At 42.6% G+C, this 26287-nt stretch overlaps 1 protein-coding gene across 1 annotated transcript in view; it reads left to right on the forward strand.

Annotated features, from left to right (window-relative positions):
* LOC126096493 (uncharacterized) overlaps positions 1-26287 on the forward strand; it is a 697302-nt gene that overhangs the window by 161512 nt on the left and 509503 nt on the right. Inside the window, exon 2 of the mRNA XM_049910588.1 lies at positions 5928-5981. Within this exon, the coding sequence (XP_049766545.1) occupies positions 5928-5981 (54 nt within the window). The remainder of the gene's footprint in view (positions 1-5927; positions 5982-26287) is intronic.

Raw genomic sequence — 26287 nt, forward strand, 5'->3', positions numbered from 1 at the left:
TGAAACTTCCTGTCAGACTTAAAACTGTGTGCCGGACCGAGACTCGAACTCCGGACCTGTAGAAGGTAGGAGACGAGGTACTGGCGGAATGAATGCTGTGAGGACGGGTCGTGAGTCGTGCTTGGGGGGGCTCAGGTAGTAGATCACTTGCCCGCGAAAGGCAATGTTCCGAGTTTGAGTCTCGCTCCGGCACATAGTTTTTATCTGACAGGAAGTTTCGTATCAGCGCACACTCCGCTGCAGAGTGAAAATCTCATTCTGGAAACATCCCCCAGGCTGTGGCTAAGCCATGTCTCCGCACTATCCTTTCTTCCAGGAGTGCTAGTTCTGCAAGTTCCGCAGGGGAGCTGTGAATTTTGGAAGGTAAGAGACCAAGGTACTGACTGAAGTAAAGTTGTGAGGACAGGTCATGAGGCGTGCTTGGGTACTCAGTCGGTAGAGCACTTGCCCATGAAATACAAAGGCCCTGAGTTAGAGTCTCGATCCGCTCACAGTTTTAATCTGCCAGGAAGTTCCGTATCAGCGCATACTCCGCTGTAGAGTGAAAATTTCATTCTAGAGATACCTTGTCAGCCCAATAAGGCCCCGAACCACCACACTTGATCTTCATCTGTGTCTCCAAAACATGATGGCTGTTTCACGGCCGTCATTACGACAGCGTGTAACACTAATGCCGGCAGCGTCACATGTCGTCACTAATCGCGGCTGTGACGGTGTTCCAATAGTCGTTGCAGTGTGAGCTGTTTCGTAGCTTTTTGTAATGCAGGCCGACGCAGTCGAATACGTAACATTAGTTCAAGTCATATTTATTGTGTTGCATTGTCGGTACACTTAGATGTGCACCTGATGCAGCTCGGCAGTCTAAAGATGTTTAACGAAACCGGCCGTAACACAGTAAAGCTGTAAATACAGCTGAGGTTATCTATGGCGTGGAACATCAACATATGTGCACTCATTACAGAGCTGAAGCATCTCATTGCGTTTCAACTTTGTATAACACCGACATTCCCATTCACGTAAAAGGTGTTTTTTGGCTACATTTACTCCATCTTTCATTCTAGATACTGCAGTTTTCACAGAGGTATGTGTAATAAACCTAGGGTACGTTCGACGATTCAAACTTCGTCACTAATTAGATATTGCGGATGCTGGCTCAGCTTACTGTCTGAAACTGTCATACTCCTGAAGTGATCTTGAACAGAGGTACACTGTAGATACATCTTATAAATCTCATTACTATTACTTGTACAAATGAAATTAGATTTACACTGAACCCTGCTGCGAAGTACTTCTCACTTTTCAGGTCTCCGGTGGATTGTGCTACTGTTCATAATGATTAGACGTACAATTTTCCTGACTTAGATATTTTAAAATTTTCATATTCTTCCAGTTCGCACCGCTTAAGTAGAAAATCCCCAGGCACACAAAAGAATCTGAAATAACAGGTCGTCTTCTGGAAAATTATTTTCCAAACTTTTTTAAACTTTGATTTTGCGTTAAAATTCCGCTGCTGAAATGTACTTTGGTAAATATGACATTCATTGTTATCTGCGGAGTGCTTTGGCTAACTAAAATTATTTTCAGAGAAGCAGAAATTATATAGAATTATAAAACCAGTAAATACCTCGTGATAACTCGTTTCTGGACTAGGGTGTGAAAAACTTCGTTCACATCACCGCAATAGTCGATGCTCAGTTAATCGAGAAATCCATTTTAAGTGTCGGATAGATACTTCTATAGTCGTATTCCGATGTAAATTAATTTATACAACGCAAGCAGTAACTGCGGTGAATATGTAAATACTTACCCTTTTTTATTGTCGTCGCAGATAGTCTCCTTGAACAGTTTCTTGGGAAACTTGTTTCTCAGTAGTGTCTGCAGGACATCTACTTCTTTCGTCGATAGCCGCTCCATGTTATTTATTTAGTTTGTGGATATACTTTTTCAGTTGTAGTGGCTAGTTATCAAAGTAGTTATCCAAAACTCGTACATAGGTTTCATTCTTAAACATCACGAACACATCGTTGTTTTGTCACATGTGCCTGTGTTTATTAATCTACTTTACCTAAAATAACAAATTTCCGAGCCGCAGCACAAATATCCGATTACCGAGCGTGGTCGACACTTTTTGGCGCCGACGATGGCTTCCATTCTCTAACAAACTGAACAATGAACCAGAGACTTTTTAATTCATTCTTCTAACTCAGCGATAACAGTTTACGTATATAAATCTAAAATAATAAAGCTTAATATTTACATTTCTTTTATCCATAGTTAACGTCATGCTAATGTCCACAAAATGCTTACAGTCTTTCTGGGGACTAACAGTCCGACCGTTTTCTGATCACGCATTACATCACACATGGAATGACATCTGTCTTCATTAACCCCCAAAAGGGTCGCTGTAGCGCGGCGAATAGTGATCTAACGGAAGCACTTCACAGGATTTCCATGCAATAGATTTTAAAGCGTGTTTTCAGTATGTGCGTGTTTCCATTCAATTGTGAACAGATTTCATGGTGAAACGCCCGCTAAATCACGCAGGGCTAACAGGTAATTAGGATTGTGGAAAGGCCGAAGAGAGTCGCGGTCGGATTCATTTCACAATTGTAATTTATTATCGTTTAGTACACAAATACACTTCTGAAAGAATTAAATTTGCTTCGCGGCTGAAGGTTCCAAACAGATGCTTCAGAATAAGTTCAATTTTGAAAAGACATGACATACAGTTAAATTTACGAATAAGATAAATCGTATACATATGAGACAAACATGCGGAACGGCTGAAGGCCGCCGGATTAAATCTTCAAAATTCCAAATATACTATGATTATTACTGAAGGCAGAAGGCCACAAAGTTTTAAGATGCTAACAGGGCTGATTGCCCACAAGGTGCGCAGAAAGAGATAAACAAACACAATAAGATAGCTGAAGGCCGCAAAGTCAAATTCTGCAAATTAAGGAAATATATATTGCAACAATCGGTAAAACAATACATTAAGTTTAAAAATTTCCTTTTTACAACACCAACGAGAGAAGGCCCACAATAACTTGTAAAATCTTTCAGAGAAAATTAAAACAACCTTTAAAGAGCAGAAGGCGGTAATGTTTGGACTTGAAGGAAACTCTGAGAACATGTTTCCAGGGCTGAAGGCGCACAACTAACCTTGCCAAATAAAAATACAGTTAAATTACAACAACATTAACACAGCCAAAAGGATGATTAATAGATGGATCGGTCTGCCCTCGTTCACTTAGGCGAGACAGGTGGTAAGTCCAACTACACTTAATTCGTGCGAACCCAGCCAAGGGACAGTCACGGACCGACCGACCAACCGCTTGCTTGCCACGACATTGTACACGAGAATTCAAGCCCCCTCCCCCTCTCCCAAAAAAAATACAAGTATCACTATCCACAAACAAACGCGTATGTGAACTGAGCTGCCAAAACTACACACCATGTTGGGCAGCAACAACAGTTGAGGAAAAGACACTGCGGCCGGCCGCGGTGACGGAGCGTTGTAGGCGCTTCAGTCCGGAACCGCGCGACTGCTACGGTCAGTCCGGAACCGCGCGACTGCTACGGTCGCAGGTTCGAATCCTGCCTCGGGCATGGATGTGTGTGATGTCCTTAGGTTAGTTAGGTTTAAGTCGTTCTAAGTTCTAGGGGACTGATGACCTGAAATGTTAAGTCCCATAGTGCTCAGAGCATTTTTTGAAAAGACACTGGCCGAAAACTACGTTAGCGGCCAGGGCAGGTAACCAGAACACTAATGGCCACATGGCAGAAAATTCCGCTGGTGTACTTCACTATAGATAAATTAATTTGATCATTTCCACCTGACGGCGGCTATTTCGAACACTTCACTTGTTGTGCTCACAGGAAAACCTCCACAACAGCAGCGCCGGAACCAACAACGTAATGCTCAAAACCACTCAACCTTAAAGTCCGGCGAGCGACGATGGTCGTACCGATCGAACAGCTCCAGACTGACTCCGACACTGCGTAGAGAACGCCAGTGGCCGCTTCGACTACGCCTCATGGAGCTGGCCTCGGACCAACCGAACGACCAACAATCCACCAAAAGTCAGGCCCGGCTTACGTGATGCGTGGCGGCAACGGTCGGGCGAGCGATGTCCACGCAGGGCTCACTGCTGCTGCAAGCCGGCTACTGGCTGGCCGGGGCTGCGCTCCATACGCGTTGCAACTGACTGCCAGGGCCCAACTCACGATCCGAGCTGCCACCGTGAATTCTCCTCCTCGCACGTCTCGACTGACTCCACGACAGATCACAACCGGGAAGTAATAGGAGCCGAGCAAAGATCCTATCAGAGGGGATATATCGATACGCGCTACTAGCGCCGATGGCGGTCAGGCAAAACGGCAACTCAGTAACGCCAGTAATTTAAATCAACGTGGTGAGATGGAAATACGTTAAAACAGGGTGTAAAATACCAAATGGTGGGACGGCGAGCCATGCACGGATCACATGGCATCTCTTCGATATCGTAAATTTCTGGTGATACAGCTGCTTAGTGTACTTTAAAATGTATGGTTTATCTGCCGTTATGTACCACTGATCCTACACACTTCCGTCGACATTATTTTTCTCATATGTATTTACATACATATATTGAATTCTGCTGACTAATCTGTGGACTATTTAATTTTTTCATATGTTTTTCTTTTAAGATTGCAAATGCGCATTCAGCACACTACCTGCTGCGTAAGTGCTTCCTGTCGTTGCAAAAAGTCACCAAATCGCGTAAATTTTGTCATTAAATTTCGAATGTATTGGACACACTATTTCAAACGACGATCTGCTGCAAAATGTCATGAATTTCTCACCGATGTTGGTCGTCGTTGTTACCTAGAGGGATCTTTGCGTAAATCGTGGCTGCACATTAAGGCTTTTGTAAGGACCTGTGGACTACCAACTCCAACTGCAAGTAGGTTAGATCTACAAATACTAAATTATTTTGTGCAGACACGGATATAAAATGATTGCATTCAAATACTTTCCGAAAATAAGATAGAGCAGAGTAGTTAAAACAATAAGAACCAATTTAGGCGAAGCGGAACCGAAGCACCCACCGTTGTTAATTTACATTAAGACAGGATATTTTATCTGCTCCAAACTGAGATGTAAATACAAAAAAATCTGTGTATTACAGAGTGAACCGTAACTGCTAAAAACTGTAAACTATCAATATTTTCTTAAAGCTGTGATTTGATCACCGTACGAGGCGCTGTAGGATCCAATTATTTCAAAACTTCGGTGTATGATGCAGACATATAATTAGATAGTAATATGAAACTGCCTGTTCTTTGTAGCATACGAAGCGAGCCTGACGTCGGCATTAAGCAAAGATGAAATGATCGTGAAACATTTTTGGCTGTGAGACGCCATCTGGGATGTTAGGCCGCCCATTGCAAGGCTTTTGAGGCTACTTCGGCGACTTAGTGTCGACGACGACGACGACGACGACGACGACGACGACGATGATGATGATGATGATGATGATGATGATGATTCAACATCCAGTCCCCGCGCAGATAAAACCTCCTACTTGGCGGGAAATTGAATCCGGCCCCCCTGCATGTAATTTGAGATTGCACCTGCTACCTGATGTATTTAAAATGCATACAAAACTGTGAGTACAGTGCACGAGAAATGTGAGCGTATACTACATAACTAATTTCCGTTGGAGGTAGTAATTCGTTACGTGCTTGCACTGATAAAAGCAGATTGCTTTGAATTTCTTGGTACATCAAGATATTTACTTAATTAGGCCTACCAGGACATAATATAACTCGCCGATTAGAGAAACTCATAGATAATCATCGAGTTATGAGAATATACGTGAAGGAATTTGTGTACTACGATAACTTCATTGTGTTGTACATTGTGATCTTCTATGTTACAGGTTCTCTTCCTGAACGCCAACAGCCGAAAGAAATGGGGGACTCCGTTTTACAAGGTGAGTTATCATATTGCTTTTTAGTGTTACTGGTTGCTCCCTTCTAACGATGTATTGATCGCAGTTACTGTCAAACAAGAAGAACGCTTCTTTCCCCGTAAAGAACGCTCGCGTGTTACTAATTAGATCGTTATGCAGTGCCTGATACGAAGGAACATCAAACATTGTCACCTTCCGAAAGGTGTCCGGCAGTTGAGAAATTTAGTAGCCTAAGCCGTTTTAGAACATAGATCCGTTCTGCCTCCTCTCATTATTGATTCAGTACAGATAACACCAGTTATTTTGCTTATAAATACTCTCTGCAGCTGTGGCTGAGCAGCGAGATGTTGTTTACTGTTCTCTATTCCTGTGCTGTGGTCGTCCTGTGGAAGAAGAGAAAACTTAGTTTTCTCTTCTTCCACAGGATGACCACAGCATTTACGAAAAGACTATGTAACATAAGTATGACATTATTGTAAAGCTGTTTTTGTAATGCCATTTAGCCTGAAGACGAGATTTAACCCTCGAAACATGTCGCTAAATAAATAAGTAATACAGTAGTTGACAAAGTTCGTGACTTGTAGCAGTAATATAAAAAAAAAGACTTTACGTATTTCTTGAGACAGTCACGGTCTAAGAATAGTCAAAATGGCTTCAAAAAGAAAGAAAAGCTAGGCTAATCGTTGTTCTGTGATACCCACGCTGTAGTCCGCAGTCCATTGCGCGGTTCGTGGCGGAAGGTATAACAGTATAGTGTCAGAGTGCCATTACGCTCCTTCACTTTCTTATTCCTGTTGCGGATGTACACAAAAAATGTTAAAATGCGTGTGAAATCTTATGGGACTAAACTGCTAAGGTCATCAGTCCCTAAGCTTACACACTACTTCACCTAAATTATCCTAAGGACAAACACACACACATCCATGCCCGAGGGAGGACTCGAACCTCCGCCGGGACCAGCCGCACAGTCCATGACTGCAGCGCCTCAGACCGCTCGGCTAATCCCGCGCGGCAGGATGTACACAGGAAGGAAGACTGTTGACACCCCTCTGCACGAGCCCGAATTTCTCTACTTCTCCTTTTAATGTCATTAAACGGTAAAATAAACAGTACGTTTCCAGAGTTATATGGAACGCATGCTCTTGGGTTTTTGTGAGGAACGCTTTCTGCGATGCCGAATGTCTTCTTTGTAATCTCCCCCACTGCAGTTAGTTGAGCGGTTCTTGGCATACACTGACTAAACAAACCCGCGACGAATCGAGCAGCTCATCTGCGTATCTTTTCCATCTAATTAATCTTGTGGCATGCAAAGACGAAAACGTTTGGGAGAGCAGTATGCTGATTTCGCTCTCCTCCGTACCGCATCCAATGACGCCATTGGCTGAAAATGACACTGCGATCTGTTCGTCCCGATTGACCCGTCTGAAGCTAGAATGGCGGAAAAAAATTTGATTCGGTGAAGATCACTGAGAGATTAATGGTACTCAAGAATATGTAAAATGAATGTTTTGTTAGCGACCTGTTTCGTACATTTATTGCACCTGCTTGGAATCCTCCAAAATGTTTATTACTGTCTTTGCCACGATGAAATTTATGTGGTCATTCCCAAATCCCCCCCTTAAATCACGCCTGACAGAAACTTTTAGATACTTGAAGTTGTAATCTTGCTCGATCGCCGGAATCTATTTACGTACATTACTTTCATTTGTGTTGAGGGTTAGCTGCCAATCTTTACACCAGGATTCAAAATTTAAACGTTCTTCCATATTTTTTCACATTCATTTTCGGAAATAGACTGGGCGGAAAAGGAAGAATGAACATTCAGTAGGAATAACAGTACGACTCATTTAGGTCGACGTTTCTCGCGCCGATATCCTTGTAAAGCATTATCGGTTTACACAGCGCATCAGATCTGGGTAAAATCTCGAGCTTTCGACGAAATGCTCCATCGTCTTCGACTTCTACATCTGTATCTTTACTCTGCAATCCACTGTGAGGTGCATGAAAGAGGTTATTTCCCATTGTACCAGTTGTTAGGCTCTTTTCCCATTCCACTTCAGCCGGGACAGCGGCTGTATTGTCATTGATGCGTGGAATCGAGCTCTCGACGCTAACAACACACAGAGGAATGCATTGAAGTGCTTACTTTCCACCGGTATAGACACGGACGCCATCTCTGGCGGCATGACTTGATGATGACGTACGCCTACCAGTTATTGCAGTAGCCACAACCTGTTGCTCACCGAGAGCGTTACTGCGCTACTTGCCCAGTACAAACACGACGACGCCAACGATTAACAATTACATATCACCACACTCCTCGCGCCTTACGTTCCACAACTGCGCTTGGGAGAATAGCGCGACGCGCCTGACATCCGCTCACACCTGGAAGTTTAGCATTTCCAGTCATGTTAGTCAACAACAGACGACAGTCAGCTGTTCCCGATGAAGACGATGGAAGATTTCGTCGAAAGCTCGAGATTTTATCTAAACAGAGAATATTTTATACTAGTCGGGCTCATTCATAATCGTTAGTGACTACACAATGACGAAGAGAACTTTTAACAACGACGTAGGTAGCCTTTATTTTTTTTAGGGTTTTATGCCTCAGTCTTTAAGAACTGCAACCTTATAGGATGGCTTTGTTGTCCCTCTGTCTGCCTGTCCGCCCGCCCTCCTGTTAAGAAAACTTTTCTCTTTTCTCAGGAACGTGTTAACATATACAGGTCAAATGTGTGTCACCTATTTAAGTTCTGTGGTCCCTTAACGTTGTAAAATTTTTAAGCTTCTAAGTCAGTGCCATTTATGTCACGTATTTTGAAACTCGGAGATTCACTCATCAAAATCTATAGGATAATTCCAGTTGACCTAGAATCATGACATTTGACAAGTAGCAACGTTTCACACTCCAATTAAAGGAAAAATCCGAAAACTTTTAATTTGTAATTATATCTCATGAAAATTTTTTTTCACTTCTTAACCGTCTTTATTTCCTCTATTAAGACCCCTTTTCTCTGGAACTGGTCAAGTTCAAATGTATGTCACGTATTCAGAAGGTCTACGGTCTCTTGACGATGTAAGCAATATAAGCTTCCAAGTAATTGCTGTGAAAAAATTCCGGCATTTACCCGTCATATTTTGAAAGTCGCAAACCCACTCATGAAAACCTATAGGGTACTTTCCGTTGACTTAGAATCATGAAATTTGGCAAGAAGCAAGGTTTCAGAGAGCAAGTAAAGTAAAAATTCCCAAACTTCTTAAACTGTCATTGTATCACATAAAAAGTATCTTTTTGCTATTTGAACATGCATAATATTTATCATCCGTCAAAAACATAAGAGGCGAACATTACTGGATGCAAACATAATACGTCAGTTGCTGTCAGGTTTTAGTAAGTAAATAAAAAATGTTTTATTAAATGTACTCTCTCTAAATACATATAATGTCCACTGCTCGCTTCATTTTGTATGTGAGAGCTAGTCTGAGGAACTACTGTAGAGATTTTGACACGGTCTTGGAGTTCCTGGGACTAATATCTTGCCAGTATCGATATGGATAACAGACAAAAATCGTTGACATTCTCGATTCATAGAATGGATGAACACAATAGACACATAATTAAGTTTGTACGGAACCCTCAGTGCGCGAGTCGTACTCACACTTCAGCAGTTTTTTTGCAATCCTTTCGAAACGTTTATTTATTCCACGCTAGCATTAGTTAGGATTAAGGTCAGAGCAGAAGCCGGTAAAAATATCTGTATCGATTATTTGCGCAACCGCGCTCCGAGGAGGCAATGTTTTCTGCAGATTGCGGCGTCAGCGTGACAAAAAATACAAGGCACCGTTTGGCGGAGTCACGCCTGGCGCAGAAGTAATGCGACAGCGGATGACGGCAAATCGAAAGCAATCCCGGCCGCGTCGGTGGCTGGACCGGGCAGTGCTTTAACCCTGCGCCAGCCTGCCCGCTCCCATCCCTCCGACACCCCCTCCTCCCCCCCCCCCCGACCTTCCTGGAAGCCATTATGGGAGCTGGCCAGAAGGCTCCGCGATTGTCTCGCCAGCGCCTCCGAACCACCATCTGGCTTACATTTGCACAGTTTTTCTTCGCGGCTTTCAGGGAGGGAAAGCAGGCCGAAGAGTGGGAACACTCCACTACGCACGACGGTACGAAGGCGAGGAGAAAATTTCTCGGTCTAGCATGGCGTATCGTTTGCAGCAATTTTTTTGTATTATTTTTGTACGTGTTATACAATCAAGTAAGAATATTGAGAGATTCGTATGCGGAATAGTCCTGTTTATATGGCTTTTTAAGTATACACGGTACTTATAAGTGGCGGAAAAATCGAAAATTTTGTATGACTTTATTAAATTCTATAGTCTTTCCAACTACGATGATGAAAAATGATTTGTATATACCAAATTTTGCCGCCACATCCCCTCTATTCGTTACAGAAACCAGTATTATTTCGAAAAGAACTGTGAACTTCCTGTTTCCAGTGATTATATGTGTGATACATTGTATATGTTGGTAACAGTACAGCTTTCTAGTGTCTGTAAATGATTTTCTTTGCGAGTATTTACTTTTGTTTCGCTTAAGCAGTTTCTTCACGTGCTACTGAATGATTGTTGCCCAAGTGCTACATATATTTGTGGAGGTGCATATCTTTTAGTGTGCAACAAATACAAACTATGCCACGTATCAAGAAATTCAGTAAAAGGAAATTCCGTGGTAACCATTTCACAAATGAAGCAAGCCACACAGTTGAAAGTAACCTATGTATCAGTTCTTCAGGAAAGAAACTCCCACATGGCACGCCTTCCAGTGGTTCAAATTTTTATGTTAACAATGATATTGCTTGTAGTGGATTTGCTGTTGTCGATGTGGGCATCGCATCTCCTTTCATAAAGAGAGTGGCGAAATGTAAACAATGTGATGGTGTAGGCTGTCTGGAAATAACTGAACAAAGAAGTTGCGTGAAGGGTTTAGTGTCAAAATTAGTTGTTCTGTGTATATCCTGCAATAAACCTACCTCGAAAATGACTTCCAACATTGTACATAATTCATTTGATGCGGCCGGTTATGTGACCGAGCGGTTCAAGGCGCTTCAGTCCGGAACCGCTCTGCTGCTACGGTCGCAGGTTCGAATCCTGCCTCGGGCACGGATGTGTGTGATGTCCTTCGGTTAGTTAGGTTTAAGTAGTTCTAAGTCTAGGGGACTGATGGCTTCAGATGTTAAGTCCCATAGTGCTCCGAGCCATTTGAAACATATGATGTGAATTTGAAGTTAGTGTATGCAATGCGTGCAATAGGAAAAGGAAAAAAAGGTTGCTCAAACGTATTGTGATTTGATGGACCTTCCTCCTCCTCCCAGTAGGTTCAGCAAGTACATAAAAATACTTTTAGGTGCCTTGATGGTTCTGTCTAAAGCATCTATGACACGTGCAGTAGAAGAAACTTTAAATATTAGTGGAACAGGGACATTGCTGTTGCACTTGATGGGCCATGGCAACCTCGAGGACATCGTTCCTTGAATGGTGTTGTAAGTGCTACTTCTCTGGAGAATGGAAAAGTTGTTGATGTTGATGTTGAGTGCTTATGTAAGTGCTGCCACACCTCCCATGGTAACACTGAAGGACATATTGAACATCAGTGTTCTAAGAATTATGGGGTATGGAGTGTGATGGAGCACTAAAAATATTTCAGAGGTCGGTGCCAGTTTATAACGTTAGATATACGAAGTACCTAGGCCATAGGGACTCCAAAGCTTTCAATAAAATTAATGAGTTAAATGATTATCGTGATACCGTGGTAAAAAAAAAACTGGAGTGTTGTAGACATGTGCATAAGGGGATGGGTGCTATATTGAGGAAGCTAGGAGGAAAAATGAAGGAAAAGTTGCTATATGATGGAAAATCTCTGTCTGGCCGAGGGAGATTGACAGAAACTGAAATACACCCTCCTCAGAGTTATTGTGGACTGGCCTTTAGACGAACTGCACCTCTGAATGATGTTACAGCAATGAGAAAAGCTGTATGGGCCACCTACTTTCATAAGTTGTCCACAGATGACCACTCTGTTTACAGACTTTGCCCTAAAGGAGCAGTTTCTTGGTGTGGTTACCAAAAAGCAAAAGAAAGTGCTCAAATATACCATATTAAGCATTCTCTTCCTGAGTCTGTTACGAATGAAATAAAACTAATTTTTAGAGACCTGAGTGACCCTGTTTTGCTTAGTAAATGTATTCATGGGAGCACTCAGAATACAAATGAAAGTTTCAACCATTGTATATGGGAAAGATTACCCAAGAATGTTTTTGTTGGACTAAATACCTTAAAAGTTGGCGTACTAGATGCAGTGATATGTTTCAGTGATGGAGTGATAGGGAGTTTGAAAGTCCTGAGAAATTTAGACATAAAATGTGGCTCTAATATGGAAGATCAATTGCTTGCGTGTGACAGGCAATGGGTGTATGAAGCTGAAAGACCCGCTCTTCAAATTACCAAACAAGCAAGACGTTCTAAAAGGAATGCCAGGAGGAAGCTTGAAGTTGAAGAAATGCTGCAGGATGAAGACTATGCTTCAGGAATGTTCTGAGGCACAGTTTAATTGGACTCGTATCTTCATTCGCAATTCCCTGCAAGTTGTATTTTTCAGAATTCAGGTACAAATATTTCCTAAAGTTTATAAAACATTGTTCTAATTTTTTCTGTAACTTGCAATAGTCCAACTTATGTAGTAGACCTAAGCTTTATTGCAGAATCAATTAAATTATAGAAAAAATAACATTTTTATTAGGAAAAAATTATAAACATTAAAATGTAAGATGTGACATTTTTTATCCTTGTAATATACGTAAAAGGTGGAATTAAATAGGTCTAGTACATCAGCCATCATGTCATGTATATCTGGTAAAAATTTGGTCTTCTTTAATTGTATAACATTCGATTAAATGGTTCCTCAGGTTGAGGAAGCATTTTGGAAAAAAATGCATCAATTTCTTTGTATTTTTTTAATAATTCTAAGCAGATTCAAAAATATTCAAAATACTTCTGATTTGTTTAGAATGTGTGCTGCATTACCTGATACCAATAAAAAAATCTGTAAAACATATACATTAAAACAGTGCCTGAAAGAAATAGGTGTTGAGTTTTATATAATATTGAGCCGGAAAACTACCCTGTATCCTTAAACAAATTGTTTTGAACGGTGCATCGAAAACGGAAATTCTACCAAAACTGGGGGAGGTTTATATTGACTCCAATCCTTCATTTCAGCGGTAGTGTGTATCTGAATTCGAACACGACCTTACTTCTCTCGGAGACTACTAAAACTAAGACCACAGAAATAAAAACCATGTGATATTCTGTGAGTGGTGATTGTAACTGTACGAAATAGATGACATTATAAACTTACCAGGTAAAGAGTGCAGTGCAGTTTACTTTAGAAACCTTTGTTCGAAGTTGAATGCAGTTGTTGTGTGCTGAACGGAACCAAATAGGAGAAATAGAAATCATTACCACAACAGAAGTGGCGAAGACATTCCCATGCGGTAGAAAGGATGTAGACATGTTTTCTGGGATTCAAAAGGCTCCCTTTTTGTGATTACGTAGTAAAGGTTAAAAATAGAGTAGAAGTAGCGATTCTCTCTCTCTATTCGTTTAGTCGGTTCCGACTCTTCGTGACCCCATGAACCAAATCACGCCACTTTTTCCTGTCTTGCACTTTCTCCCGTAGACCTTCCAGGTTGGAGCACATTGCTTCTGTGATGGCATCGATCCATCTCATCCTCTGACGTCCTCTTCTTCTAGTTCCTTCAATCTTCCTCAGCATTAATGTTTTTTCCAGCGAGGCATGCCTTCGCATTGTGTGTCCAAAGTAGGTCAGCTTTTGTTTTAACATTAGACCTTCCAGGGAGAAGTCTGGTTTTATTTGCTCCAATATTGATCTGTTGGTTCTATTTGCAGTCCATGGAACTCTAAGAAGTTTCCTCCAACACCACAATTCGAAGGAGTCAATTCTTCACCGTTCAGCCTTTCTAATGGTCCAGGTCTCACATCCATACATCACAACTGGAAAGACCATAGCCCTCACAATACGGATCTTTGTTGCTAGTGCTATATCTCTGGACCTTATAACCTTGTCAAGGTTTGACATCGCGTGTCTACCGAGCAACAGGCGTCTCCGGATTTCTTGGCTGCAGTCGCCATCAGCAGATATCTGGGAACCGAGATAACTGAATGTGACCACTACCTCCATGGTTTCTCCTGCTATATCCCACGAATTGGTAGGTGTAGTTGCCATAATTTTCGTTTTCTTCACATTCAGCATAAGACCGGCCTTTTCACTTTCGTCTTTCACCTTCAGTAAGAGTGTTCTCAATTCTTCTTCACTTTCTGCCAACAGGATCGTATCATCCGCGTACCTGAGGTTGTTTGCATTTATTCCAGCTATTTTAATTCCTGTTTCTCCTTCATCTAGCCTCGCATTCCTCATAACATGTTCTGCATACAGAATGAATAAGTACGGTGACAGTATGCAGCCTTGCCGGACCCCTTTCTGAATATTTATCCATTTCGTTGTTCCATACATAGTTCTCACCGTGGCTTCTTGGTCAAGGTATAAACTCCGTATCAGATGAATGAGGTGATCTGGTACACCCATGTTTTTCAGTACGTTCCATAATTTGTTGTGATCGACGCAGTCAAAGGCTTTGGCGTAGTCAATAAAGCAGAGGTACACATCTTTCTGGAATTCTCTCGCTTTTTCCATAATCCACCGAATGTTAGCAATTTGATCTCTAGTTCCTCTTCCTTTCATAAATCCAGCTTGTTCTTCTGGTAGCTCTCGATCTAGATATTGGCGAAGTCTGTTTTGTAAGATTTTCAACACAACTTTGCTAGCATGTGAAATAAGTGCGATTGTTCGGTAATCTGAGCATTCTTTAGAACTTCTCTTCTTTGGAGTGGGGATGAATACTGATATTTTCCAGTCTTCTGGCCACTGCTGCGTGATCCATATTCCTTGACATATTGAGTGCAACACTTTCACTGCATCCTTTCCAGTGACTTTAAACAATTCTGCTGGTATTTCATCAAGTCCACTAGTTTTGTTATCAGCCATATTTTCAAGGGCCCACTGGATTTCGCTCTCCAAAATATCTGGCTCTAGTTCTAAATTAACATTAACATCAGCAGTAGGAGCCCTGTCATTATGCAGTTCTTTCTTGTATAGGTCTTCTACATATTCTGCCCATCTTTCAGTAACATCCTCTGCTTCACTCAGATCTTTCCCGTTTCTATCTTTTATCATTACAATTTTTGCCTGAAATTTTCCTTTAATTTCTCTAATTTTCTTATAAAGATCTCTTGTCTTCTCCATCTTCAACTTCCTTGCGCTGTTCATTAAAGAATATATTTTTATCTCTTCTAGCTAATTTCTGAAAATCTTTATTTAATTCAAACATAGCTGATCTATCTCCCTTGATTTTTGCTTTCCTTCGTTCTTCTGCAACTTGCAGTGCCTCAACTGATAGCGATGTAGTCTTCTTACTGTTCCTTTTCTTGGGAATGTGTTTCTCTGCGGCCTCCTTGACAGTATTAGCTACTTCTGTCCACATCTCTTGAGAGCTTTTGTCCTCCAGCTGTAATACATTAAATCTGTTTTGTACCTCTAGAGCATAGTCGGAGGGTATAGAGTTAAGGTCGTATCTGCAAGTTGGGATACTTTTTGCTACATTCTGAAGTTTCAGCCGAAATTTTGCAATCAGGAGCTCATGATTTGATCCGCAGTCAGCCCCAGGTCTTGTTGTAGCTGACTGAACCACGCTCTTCCACCTCTGATTACAAAGTATGTAATCAATTTGGTTCCGGTGTTGGCCATCTGGCGAAGTCCAGGTATATAGGCGTCGTTTTGGTAGTTGAAACAGTGTATTAGTAATTATCAATGAATTTTCTTGGCAGAATTCTAGGAGTCTCTGTCCAGCTTCATTTGTTGTACCAAGACCATATTTCCCTGTTATACCTTCTACAGCTTGATTTCCCACTTTTGCATTCCAATCTCCAACTATGAAGACGATATCCTTTTTTGGTGTTGACAGTAGTAATTCTTGTAAATCTCCATAGAACTGGTCAATAATTTCCTTTTCAGCATCGGTCGTTGGTGCATAAACTTGAATTACTGTGATGTTGAGGGGCTGACCTTGAAGTCTGATGGACATCATTCTATCATTTTTATATTTGCATCCCATTACAGCTTTTCTCACTTTATCACTAACTATGAAGGCTACTCCATTACTTCTGTTGTTATCGTGCCCAGAATAATACACCATATGGTCATCCGAAGCAAATTCTCCCATGCCAGTCCACCTCATTTCACTTATTCCCAATACGTCAATGTTAATTTTCTCCATGTGTCTTTTCACTATGTCTAGTTTTCCTTGATACATGGATCTTACATTCCATGTTCCTATGCAGTGCTTCTCTTTGCACCATCTTACTCTTCGTGAAGCTCCTCTCAACCTGGTTCCCCCCGAAGATCCGATGGGGGAACTTGAAACTCCGGAACATTTTGAGCTGAGCGAAGCCATGGGCTTTTTTCTTGGGATAGTTCAGTGGTGGTTTCCCGTTGCCTTCCACTGTCCTCCAAGTCCTACCTGCTCACCGACTCTGTTTCCCGCTGGTGTTGGTTACCCAACCTTCCGCTGAGTTGCTCGGCTTAATAGGGGCACCACGTGTAGGTAGGAAGTTGGAGAATTGAGGTGACAGAGGCTGTGAGAACTCTCTTGCTGAGTTCTTGTAATCGCGTATCACCCCCATTTTATGCCAGAGTCTCATGATGTCTGCAGAGACCCCCCCAGGTCATTTCCTGGGCCCGAAGTAGCGATTATTCTGCCATTGTTCTGGACGAAATCAGTAAAAAAAATGAGGAGGCGGCCTGAAATAAAAATGTAAAAGGAAAGAACGTTTTATCGGGACAAAGCAGTAGCCGAGAAAGGTGCTTTGGCACTCAGAAAACGAGGGATGAACTAAAAATTGTTGAAACAAATATGCTGTTCCCCGGACTTGGCACCCTGCCATTTAGATATCTAAATACATTAGTTGCTGGAAGGGGAACAGTGGTGTTACAGCAGCCGAAGACCTTTTCAGTACATGCACAAGCAGCTTGAGTTCATGGCATGTGGTGAAATGCGGATGTTGGTCCTTCTGGGATAACACACAATTGAAGTTGCCGCCCGTTGGCAAGTTCGTTGCGTAGGATGCCGACGTGTCCTGGGATCCATACGAGCACCACTGAACGATGGGACCGGTCCAGGGCATAGGTGGACTCCTGGATGGACGCTACGAAAGGATGGCGAGGGTAGCACTGGTCGATAGCTTGCAGGCTGCTCACGGAGTCAGTACACAGAAGAAACGATTCCACGGGGCATGAACGGATGTACTGAAGTGCACGAGTGATAGGTACTAACGACAGCATGAATCGAAGCAGGCGACACAAAAGCAATTGTTAACAAGGTCTGAGAAGCTGATTACTTAGGTTAAGTAAACAAAGAAGAGCTTAAAATCGGTGTCTTGCATTATGCAGGCTTTCAGGACAAAGCCAAGTGTCATTTGATGGTATTAACATAAACTTCAAGTTAAACACAACAAACCTTTTGACATGCCAACTTATGTGATTCTACGCTACGCCAAATGAGCTACTGTAACTAACTTGATTTGGTAAAGTGCACTGACTCAAAAGCAGACTACCTTAAACACTAGTAGCATTTTTATCTAAAAACACTTTTCATTATTAGGCGGAGAAACGTTTCCTTTGCTGCTGGCGGGGCAAGCTCTACCACACACATACAGCACTCCCAGTTTCAGGTCCGTATGGAAAGATTTCAGTAATATGCATATGTGAGGAGAGAAAAGCGATTAGCACTTCTTAAACTCAGCATAAACTGCCACGCTGATAATGTTTTCTTTTATTTCTTCTAATTTTTGGTCTGCGGACGGCATTTATTCAGTTAGCTTCTAAATACCGGTATATAAAACTCCTGAACAGTTATTACACATACCAAATTCTGATGTTATCTACTATATGTAGATTTTGTGCACAAAACTAGATTGGTTCAATGTTGTGCTTGAGTCACACTTCGTTACACCCACTGCGCGATGCATAAATTATGCCACTGTCATAAGGTGGTTTGCTTCATGTTTTACATTCCGAATTGCAGTTGTGAAATGCACGTGGGATGTGTTTCCGGCAACCAACTATTTGACGAAGATGTTAAAGTTTGGCGAGAGTTACGTAACATACTAAAATAGCTGTAAATATTACAAACATTATACTTTGTATTTTATATTTAATTACGACATTCACACAACGTATTTTAATTTTAAAGAAAACGAAATGAGAACAACGGGACAAGAACAAGATTAAGCAGATTCTTTAAAACTTCTGGAACATGGTAGAATGTCAGTACTGTTAGTATTCCACCGAATCTACATTTCTTTAATGTAAGATTGTTTGAAACTGGGCGTAAAAAATGTTTTTACCAAAAGTATACGAACTGGCTGTAAATTTGTAAATGATTCCTGAAACAATCTAATCACAGGTAAGGATTTCGTCCTTACTTGTGATTAGATTGTATCACGATTTCGTCGTTGTCTCGTTGTCTCGTGCTTACACGTCTCGTCCAAATTTGGTCGGACCGCTGACACGTTATATGTAACTATATTTAGGAGTAATGAGTGGAAGACAACAAAATTTATTTAACGGTGGATATCTCGAAACTTTATACACTTTTCAACTTTTGTGGTGCTGCCTGCCACAGTTGGGTAAAATATCAGGGTATGTTAATAATTATTACTTTGGGACTGTCAAAAAACACGCAGTTTTAATGCCTTGTGCGCTTCACTTAACTGTTTTCGGAGACATCTTCTGTTGGCGAACATACTGAAGACACAAGGCTTCCAAATAGCGTATAAAACTGTTCAAATCCTCCAAACAAACTTGAATGTTAAAGTTGTGATGGAGTGTGCTTAGAAGACTGATGGGGCTGCACAAGCAGAGGTTGGTATTGCAAGCGCTAGTACGTGGTTTGTAGATGCACTTGGGTTGCCGCAGCTACCTTGAAGCCCGTATCTCCTCCCAGAACATCAGACAAGGCCGTGGTTGCCAATATTGCGGAGCTCCCTGCTGCTCCAGAGTATCCGACTACTCTGCCATCCAGCGCTGCCACTACCATCTATGCAGTGGTGGCTCCGAAACCTCCCCAGGCCAAAAACCAAAGTCTGGGACAAAGAATCAGCTGCCAGTGAAGATAGGAAGCAAGAATTCTGGCACTGTCGACATTCCTCTCCGTCACATCTCTCATGATTCATCTACAGAGCCGTTGGACCTTGATGTCGACCTCGGGCACACATTTCCTCCCCACACTGATCCTTCACCCATTACCGGCTCACCACCATGTCGGAAAGACAGGGTGAAAGTGCAATCTGCGTGACAGATAGCTCCCATATTAGAGTGGAACATTAATGGTTTCACGACACATGAAGCAAATGAAATTGTTTGCAAAGGAACGCCCCCTGTCGTTGTGTTTGCAGGAGACGCATTTTAAAGCATGTGATGCCCCTGTACTATGGAACCATACACCCAGTCGCAAGATGACCTGACTGGGGAAAGGGTCAAGGGAGAGGACGCTACTTTTGCCGATAAAGCACAACACTCCTTTGCTCTCCCCAGGCTACTGACCTGCGCGCTGTTGCAGTTGAAGTTTGTGTGTCAGAGGATCACAGTTCGCGCGCTGTATTCACCTCTGCACGATGCGATTGACTCTGAGCCTCTAATGGGTCTTATAGAACAGCTCCCCCAAACATTTCTCCTACGTCAATGCTTGTAACGCATTATGACACTCGACCTCTGCTTGTCCTCGGAGTTGTGTTTTACAGTGTGTCATGTCATCTTACAAGCTGTGCATATCAACATGCACTCCCACTAATGTCTGCGCTGCTACTGGGTCATTCTCAGCCGTCGACCTTTTTTCCTGCTCTCCAACCCTTGCAGACTCTGTTCAGTGGGAAGTCACTGAGATCTTCATTCCAGTGACAACTTCCCACTCCTTATTCACCTACTGGATGGAGCTCTTCCTGAAACGACACAACCACGATGGATGATCAGCAGAGCCACCTGGATGCTGTCCAGCGAGCTATCTGCCGATCGCTGTGGCAGTAACCTGGAGTGGGCAGAGACCATGTTGCACGAGTAAGCCATCATGCCACTGACTTCTCCATCCGGAAGTCCTATTGTCATCCTAGGAGGCCACCTGTCCCTTGGTGGACTGACTAGTGCTGCTCGGTCATCTAGGCAAGGCGAGCGGTTCTGCGAGGGTTTAAGTGCCGTCCAATGTCAGAAAACCCGCAGCCTTTCAATTAGCTGGGGCAAAGGCTCGTTGCATCATCAAGGAGAACTACTTAAACCTAACTAACCTAAGGACAGCACACACATCCATTCCCGATGCATGGACTTGTTCTATTGCAGTATAGGAACACATCAGGAGGATTTCGGTAAAGGCAGTGAGTTACTTATAGCAGCGTTGTTAAATCAAGTGTGTCACCAAACAACACCAGGAGACATCGCACAGATAATGCCGGAACATTTGCGCTGGCTACTGCCAATGCCAGCCAGAATCCAGTGTTCCATCATTATTGTGCCACCATGAAAAGGGGTGAGTTGGACTTCAGGTCTATCAATTCGGGGTCCTATAACTGCCCTTTCTCCATGTGGGAGCTGTATTCAGTACTGAATGTGGCTCGTGATACAGTACTCAATATCACGATCACATGTGAAAGAATATTACGTAACTTGCAACCAACTTCAAGGGAAGCCCCTTTACAATGTTTTAATTCGATTTGGCAGACAGCCAGCTTTCCCAACTCGTGGAGGGAGCAAGAAAGGACCACGTGTATCCCAATAGTTACCAGAGCGTGGCCTTAACGACCCATGTTAGAAAGACCTTGGAGCGAATGCTCAGCTGTCGCCTGGTCTGGATAGTAGAGACCAGGCAGCTCCTAAGTCGCTCTGAGTGTGGATTCAAGAGATTTCGATACACTGTCAACAACCTGACCTAGCTAGAGGCGGCTGTTCAGAAGGCTTTCCTACGTAAACAATATTTCATTGGTACATATATGTTGTGATATCTGTACGGCGTATGACACTACATGGAGACACCATTTTCTCAGGCAGATTCACCAGTTGGGCTTCCGTGGCCGTCTCCCCATCTTAATTGCGTTCTCCTTATCAGTGTAGTTTTTTCAGTATCAAGTTGGTGATGTGCTGTCAGATAGTTTCAGTACGAGAATGGTGTCCCTCTGGGCAGTTTTTTAAGTGTTACTCTCTTTGCCATAGCCCTAAACAGTATCACGTCTACAGTGAGGGGTCCCGTACAATGATCCTTATTTGTAGACAGTTTTGCAATTTTCTGTTCCTCCTCCAGTGTTGCAATAGAAACTCGTCAGTTTCAAGTTACAGTAAAGGGGCTGGAGGAGTTGGCTGTGAAGACTAGTTTCACATTTTCTGCAGAGAAGTGTGTTTTTGTGTAACGACCTGAAGGACCTGCAGGCTAGGTCCCAGAAGGCACTGAAGCGTATTAGCCACAGCTCTTGGCGAGCAGGCAGGACGCGTCTGTTACAGTTTTACAGGGCTTTTGTGCAATAGTTTCTGCAAAGGTCAGCGAGGCGTTTGTACCTGAAGATCATTGATGAGGGGATCAGGCTGGTCACAGGTGCCTACAGGACCAGCCTCTGTCCTGAGAGTGGGGATCCATCACTTCCCATCTGGCGGCAGCTGCTCGTGGTGTGTCAGGCGTGTCAGTTCCTCACTACTCGTACTTCCCCACCATACCATACTGTTGCTTGTCTGGCTATGGAACGCCTCTTTACAAACCGTCTGCAGGCAACGAAGCCTTTTGGGATCGATGCGATGTCTGTGTGGGAAAATCTCGGTATGGGGCACTAACGGGCTCAAGTCTGTGGTTTTAACTGACTGACACCCTGGTTACTGCAGAGGTCATGAGTAATTTTAGATTTAGTGCACTACTAGAGACATTGCACTCCAGTGCTTGCGGGTATGCTGTAACACTGCCCCTTCTCCCCTACAGCTAAGCAGAAAACTTCGCCCAAAAACAATAGCGTAATGCTGGACGTGTTACCGGTAGGTCCAAGCAACATGCTCTTTTCGTGAAAACACTACCGACAACCGACATTCTGTGCCAACGTAAGATAAGAGACATTAGGACCCTATCTATAGGTTCGTATTTTGTAGCACTCAGGTTGGAAATCGGTTAACCTCAAAATTTTGCTACGAGCACAATGTAGTAATATGGTGGTGACTTAGTAGTGGTTTACCTACCATGGTGTGCTATTTCCTTTACATATTGTATCTATGGCTGGAAATCGGTAAAACTGCAGTGCTTATAGAGTTCGCTATAACGTCATTATTTCCATCTCATATGAGTATACTATGATGTCACACACATTAGTAATGGAGTTGTGGCTCAGCAACGATAAATAATTCAGACCCATGCTGCATTGTGGTTGGCAGAGATCAACATGACGTGATTTTGAGAGCAGTGAAATGGCACTCACGTCAGTGGCTAAAATTTTGGAAAAGTACGAAAGGAATGTGGAAAACTATGTAAATGGTGGCAAAAATACAGAAAAAATATGAAAATTGGTGAAAAATACATCAAATTTGGAAAGAATGAGAATACTTACACAACTGCCAGGGTGTGGTCTCTGCTGATCCTTAAATGACAAAATTGTTATTAACAAATAGACCTTGAGTGACATGGCTTAACACAATTTGTTACAAACGAACAGACACACTCTGGTCCATCGTCTATTACGCCAAGATTCAAAGTGAACCACATCCAGTCAGCTGCCCCTGCTAGAAATGATGAAGATGACGATAGGGAGGGGGTACTTAAAATCTGATTGGCCCAGGGGGAATGGGAGGGGAGAGGAGAGTGATTGGAGGTGTGGGTGTTGTATTCTCCGAACAGATTGCAATGTATCAAGTTACATACGTTACATACGTCGCCATTCAGTTGCCAAAGTTACTATCAGTTGCTCTAAATAAAACTGGCCAAGAAACTGACTGGCGAACACAAGTCTTAACAATATATTACTCCATGGCTGTTCAGCACATGTCTTCTACGAGTTCACATAGCCCGGCAGCATAAATCATGTCTCAGGTGAAGAAATGAAATATTGAGCATCCAGATGCCTCGATACTACTACATTCAGTGGTTATCGGCAGAACTCAACAAACATAGACTGGTGTCGCTCGGACGCAACATAATCATAGTAAGGACTAAGACAGACTTCGTCGTTGATAATATTTTGATAAGTGAAGAGATAATAGCTGTGAAGATCTTGACAGTTTCTCATGTAGGCTCATTCTCGCTTCAGAAATATTTTTTGACGTTTGTGCTAGTTTTGTGTAGGTTCCGGACGAATTCTCTGCTGGTTACGCTACGTTACGAAATTCTGAAAACGTATATCAATTTTTGGGCGCCGTTTATATTGACAATAGGGTTATAATCAGTGTAACACAAGATGGTGGATAGTTACTGTATTTATACTGGGGCACTTGTTACATTTATCAGCTCTTATACAAATGACATATGGTCCAGCAAAAGCTACATAAATAAAGGTTTGTATGTTCTCAAAATAGCTTAAGAGGCAAAAAAGCTTTACAAGACTGTGTTTCTGTGGTTACTCTGGAGTGCATATCAAAGTGATATTTTTACAAGTGTAATCCAGTAATGCACTACATAGCATACCTAAACAAATAATTAGGTCAGATGAAACTATATGGTTCGAGAGACCTCTTCAGGTTGCCGGCCGGAGTGGCCGTGCGGTTCTAGGCGCTTCAGTTTGGAACCGCATGACCGCTACGGTCGCAGGTTCGAATCCTGCCTCCGGCATGGATGTGTGTGATGTCCTTAGGTTAGTTAGGTTTAAGTAGTACTAAGTTCTAGGGGACTGATGCCTCAGATGTTAAGTCCCATAGTGCTCAGAGCCATTTAACCCATTTAACCTCTTCAGGTCAGTTGGGACTGAGGAGGGAGGCGTGCTAGGGTAGTCTATGCAATTCTGCAAAGCCACTGTGCCAGGGCGGCGTAGTGGTTGTCGGGTCGGCCTAGTGAGCAGAACACTCTGGTTTGAATACCTGCGTCGATACATATCTTCATTCTTCGCTTCAATCTGCGTATGGATATCATAGATGTTTGAGACTTGAAAAGATCTCTGGAGCCACGTAGTTTCATTTGATTAGGGGACCTGTGCCTGGGTTTCAAGCATTATCTCCCGTTTCGTTCGATGCTGAGTTTCTATTCCAATATAGTTGGAGAGCCTTCGCAATCTAGTTAGAGTTTAGTGGGAATAACATATTGGGGCGAGGCGTAAACGGGAATTCGGGTTGAGTAGGGAAGGTTGCCGAGGGTAGCCCGTGCAGTTGTGCAAAGCCACGGTGCCGGGGTGGCATAGTAGATCTTGCCGTGACGAAAAACGTCTTTGCTTTAATGACTTCCATCCATACCTACTGAGGAGGAGCCCCGCGTACAAATTTTCAGTCCTCCTTTCAATCTGCGTATATACAAATAATTATGATATTGATATATAATCTTCCACATCTTTGGGAAAACAAAAGTATTTTTCTAGATAAAATCAGTGTTGTACTGATCAGTATCGCGACCCTACCTGTAGTCACAGGGCCCATAGTGTTTTACCTCCTTTTTATGAGAAAAGTTCCTTAGCATCTAAAATATCCACTTCAGAGATACAGCGTGCAGGTTTTGTTCCCTGCGCAGCTGCAGCTATGATATATGGATGTGTTCTCCCGGCAAGTTGCAGTGTAACTCATTCCCCCTTATTGTTGTTAGTGAGACGAGGCGCTCTAGTTCTAATGAGAATGGAGAGGGTAGGACTTCAAGATCCGGACAAACCATTAGCCTAATGAGCGGATCCAACACGAACCTCCAAGCGATCAGACATTATTCGTGTTCAGCGGAAATTGCCTAGCGATTTATGTACTTCGCTTACAGAAACTCGGACATTGTTAATCAGTCCGTCTGCATTGTCGCTTAGGCAATAAATCGATATGGTACTGCTTCAAGTCTTCTCTCTTCATACATGCAAAAATAAGAAAATCTGAAGTTTCGGTAATCTTATAAGGCTTTTAATATGATTACAATAAAACATAAACATGGAGCACCCGCATACGATCATCGAGTTATTCAGTTAAAATGTACAGAGACACGTTATGGATTAATGAAACTGTTGAACATATTACTTCATTTTCATCACAGCAGTGGGAATAACACGCCCTTTCATTTATCACAATTGTATATCGGTTTGTCTGTTGTTTGATTGATGGTTACGATTGGATGGGGTACTAGCTGCTAGACCATTGCCGGCCGCGGTGGTCTAGCGGTTCTGGCGCTGCAGTCCGGAACCGCGGGACTGCTACTGTCGCAGGTTTGAATCCTGCCTCGGGCATAGGTGTGTGTGATGTCCTTAGGTTAGTTAGGTTTAAGTAGTTCTAAGTTCTAGGGGACTTATGACCTAAGATGTTGAGTCCCATAGTGCTCAGAGCCATTTGAACCATTTGCTAGACCATTTGTTTGGAATGGTTTTATAGTTGAATTAAATACAGTCAAAAGAAATAACTGGAACCGTGGGCATATAATCAATGAAGATGTAATGTGATTATCTGATACTCGCATAAACCGTTCTGAAATTAGGACACCTGGGCACTCTTCCAGCCCCGACTAAAACTTACATTCTCATTGATGTTACCACCTTGTGATTCTCGCCAGATGCCGTTGATATGACTTCCTGCCACTGCATTTTCATTTATTTCATCACCATCTACTCTACATTCATTTTATTTTGGTTTTAAGTAAGTTTAACTAACGAAATCGCTAATCTGGCTTTCACGCGTTGTATGATTTCGTTGAAACAGTATTAACCATTCACTTCAGTGTAACAAGCTGTAAATATGTGATTTAGCACTTACTTAGCAGCATACCCCCTTATCGATTTAATCTCCAGGAATGACGTTTTCGGATTTTCCTGACGTCATACTCCTCCAATTACACCAACTCCCCTCCCCCCCTCCACCCCTTTCCTCTCTATCTGTCTCTCACTATCACTCTCTGATGAGACATGAATACATGAGAAAAGAATACATTGGAGGCAATTTTCACGACAGGAGTGTCTCATCTGCGTTACTGAACATGACGTAGCGTGTCCGGGAAACTTCAGTTTGGTTTATAGCCTGC

This window comes from Schistocerca cancellata, chromosome 1 (genome assembly GCF_023864275.1).
Source record: "Schistocerca cancellata isolate TAMUIC-IGC-003103 chromosome 1, iqSchCanc2.1, whole genome shotgun sequence".
Taxonomy (NCBI): Eukaryota; Metazoa; Arthropoda; class Insecta; order Orthoptera; family Acrididae; genus Schistocerca; species Schistocerca cancellata.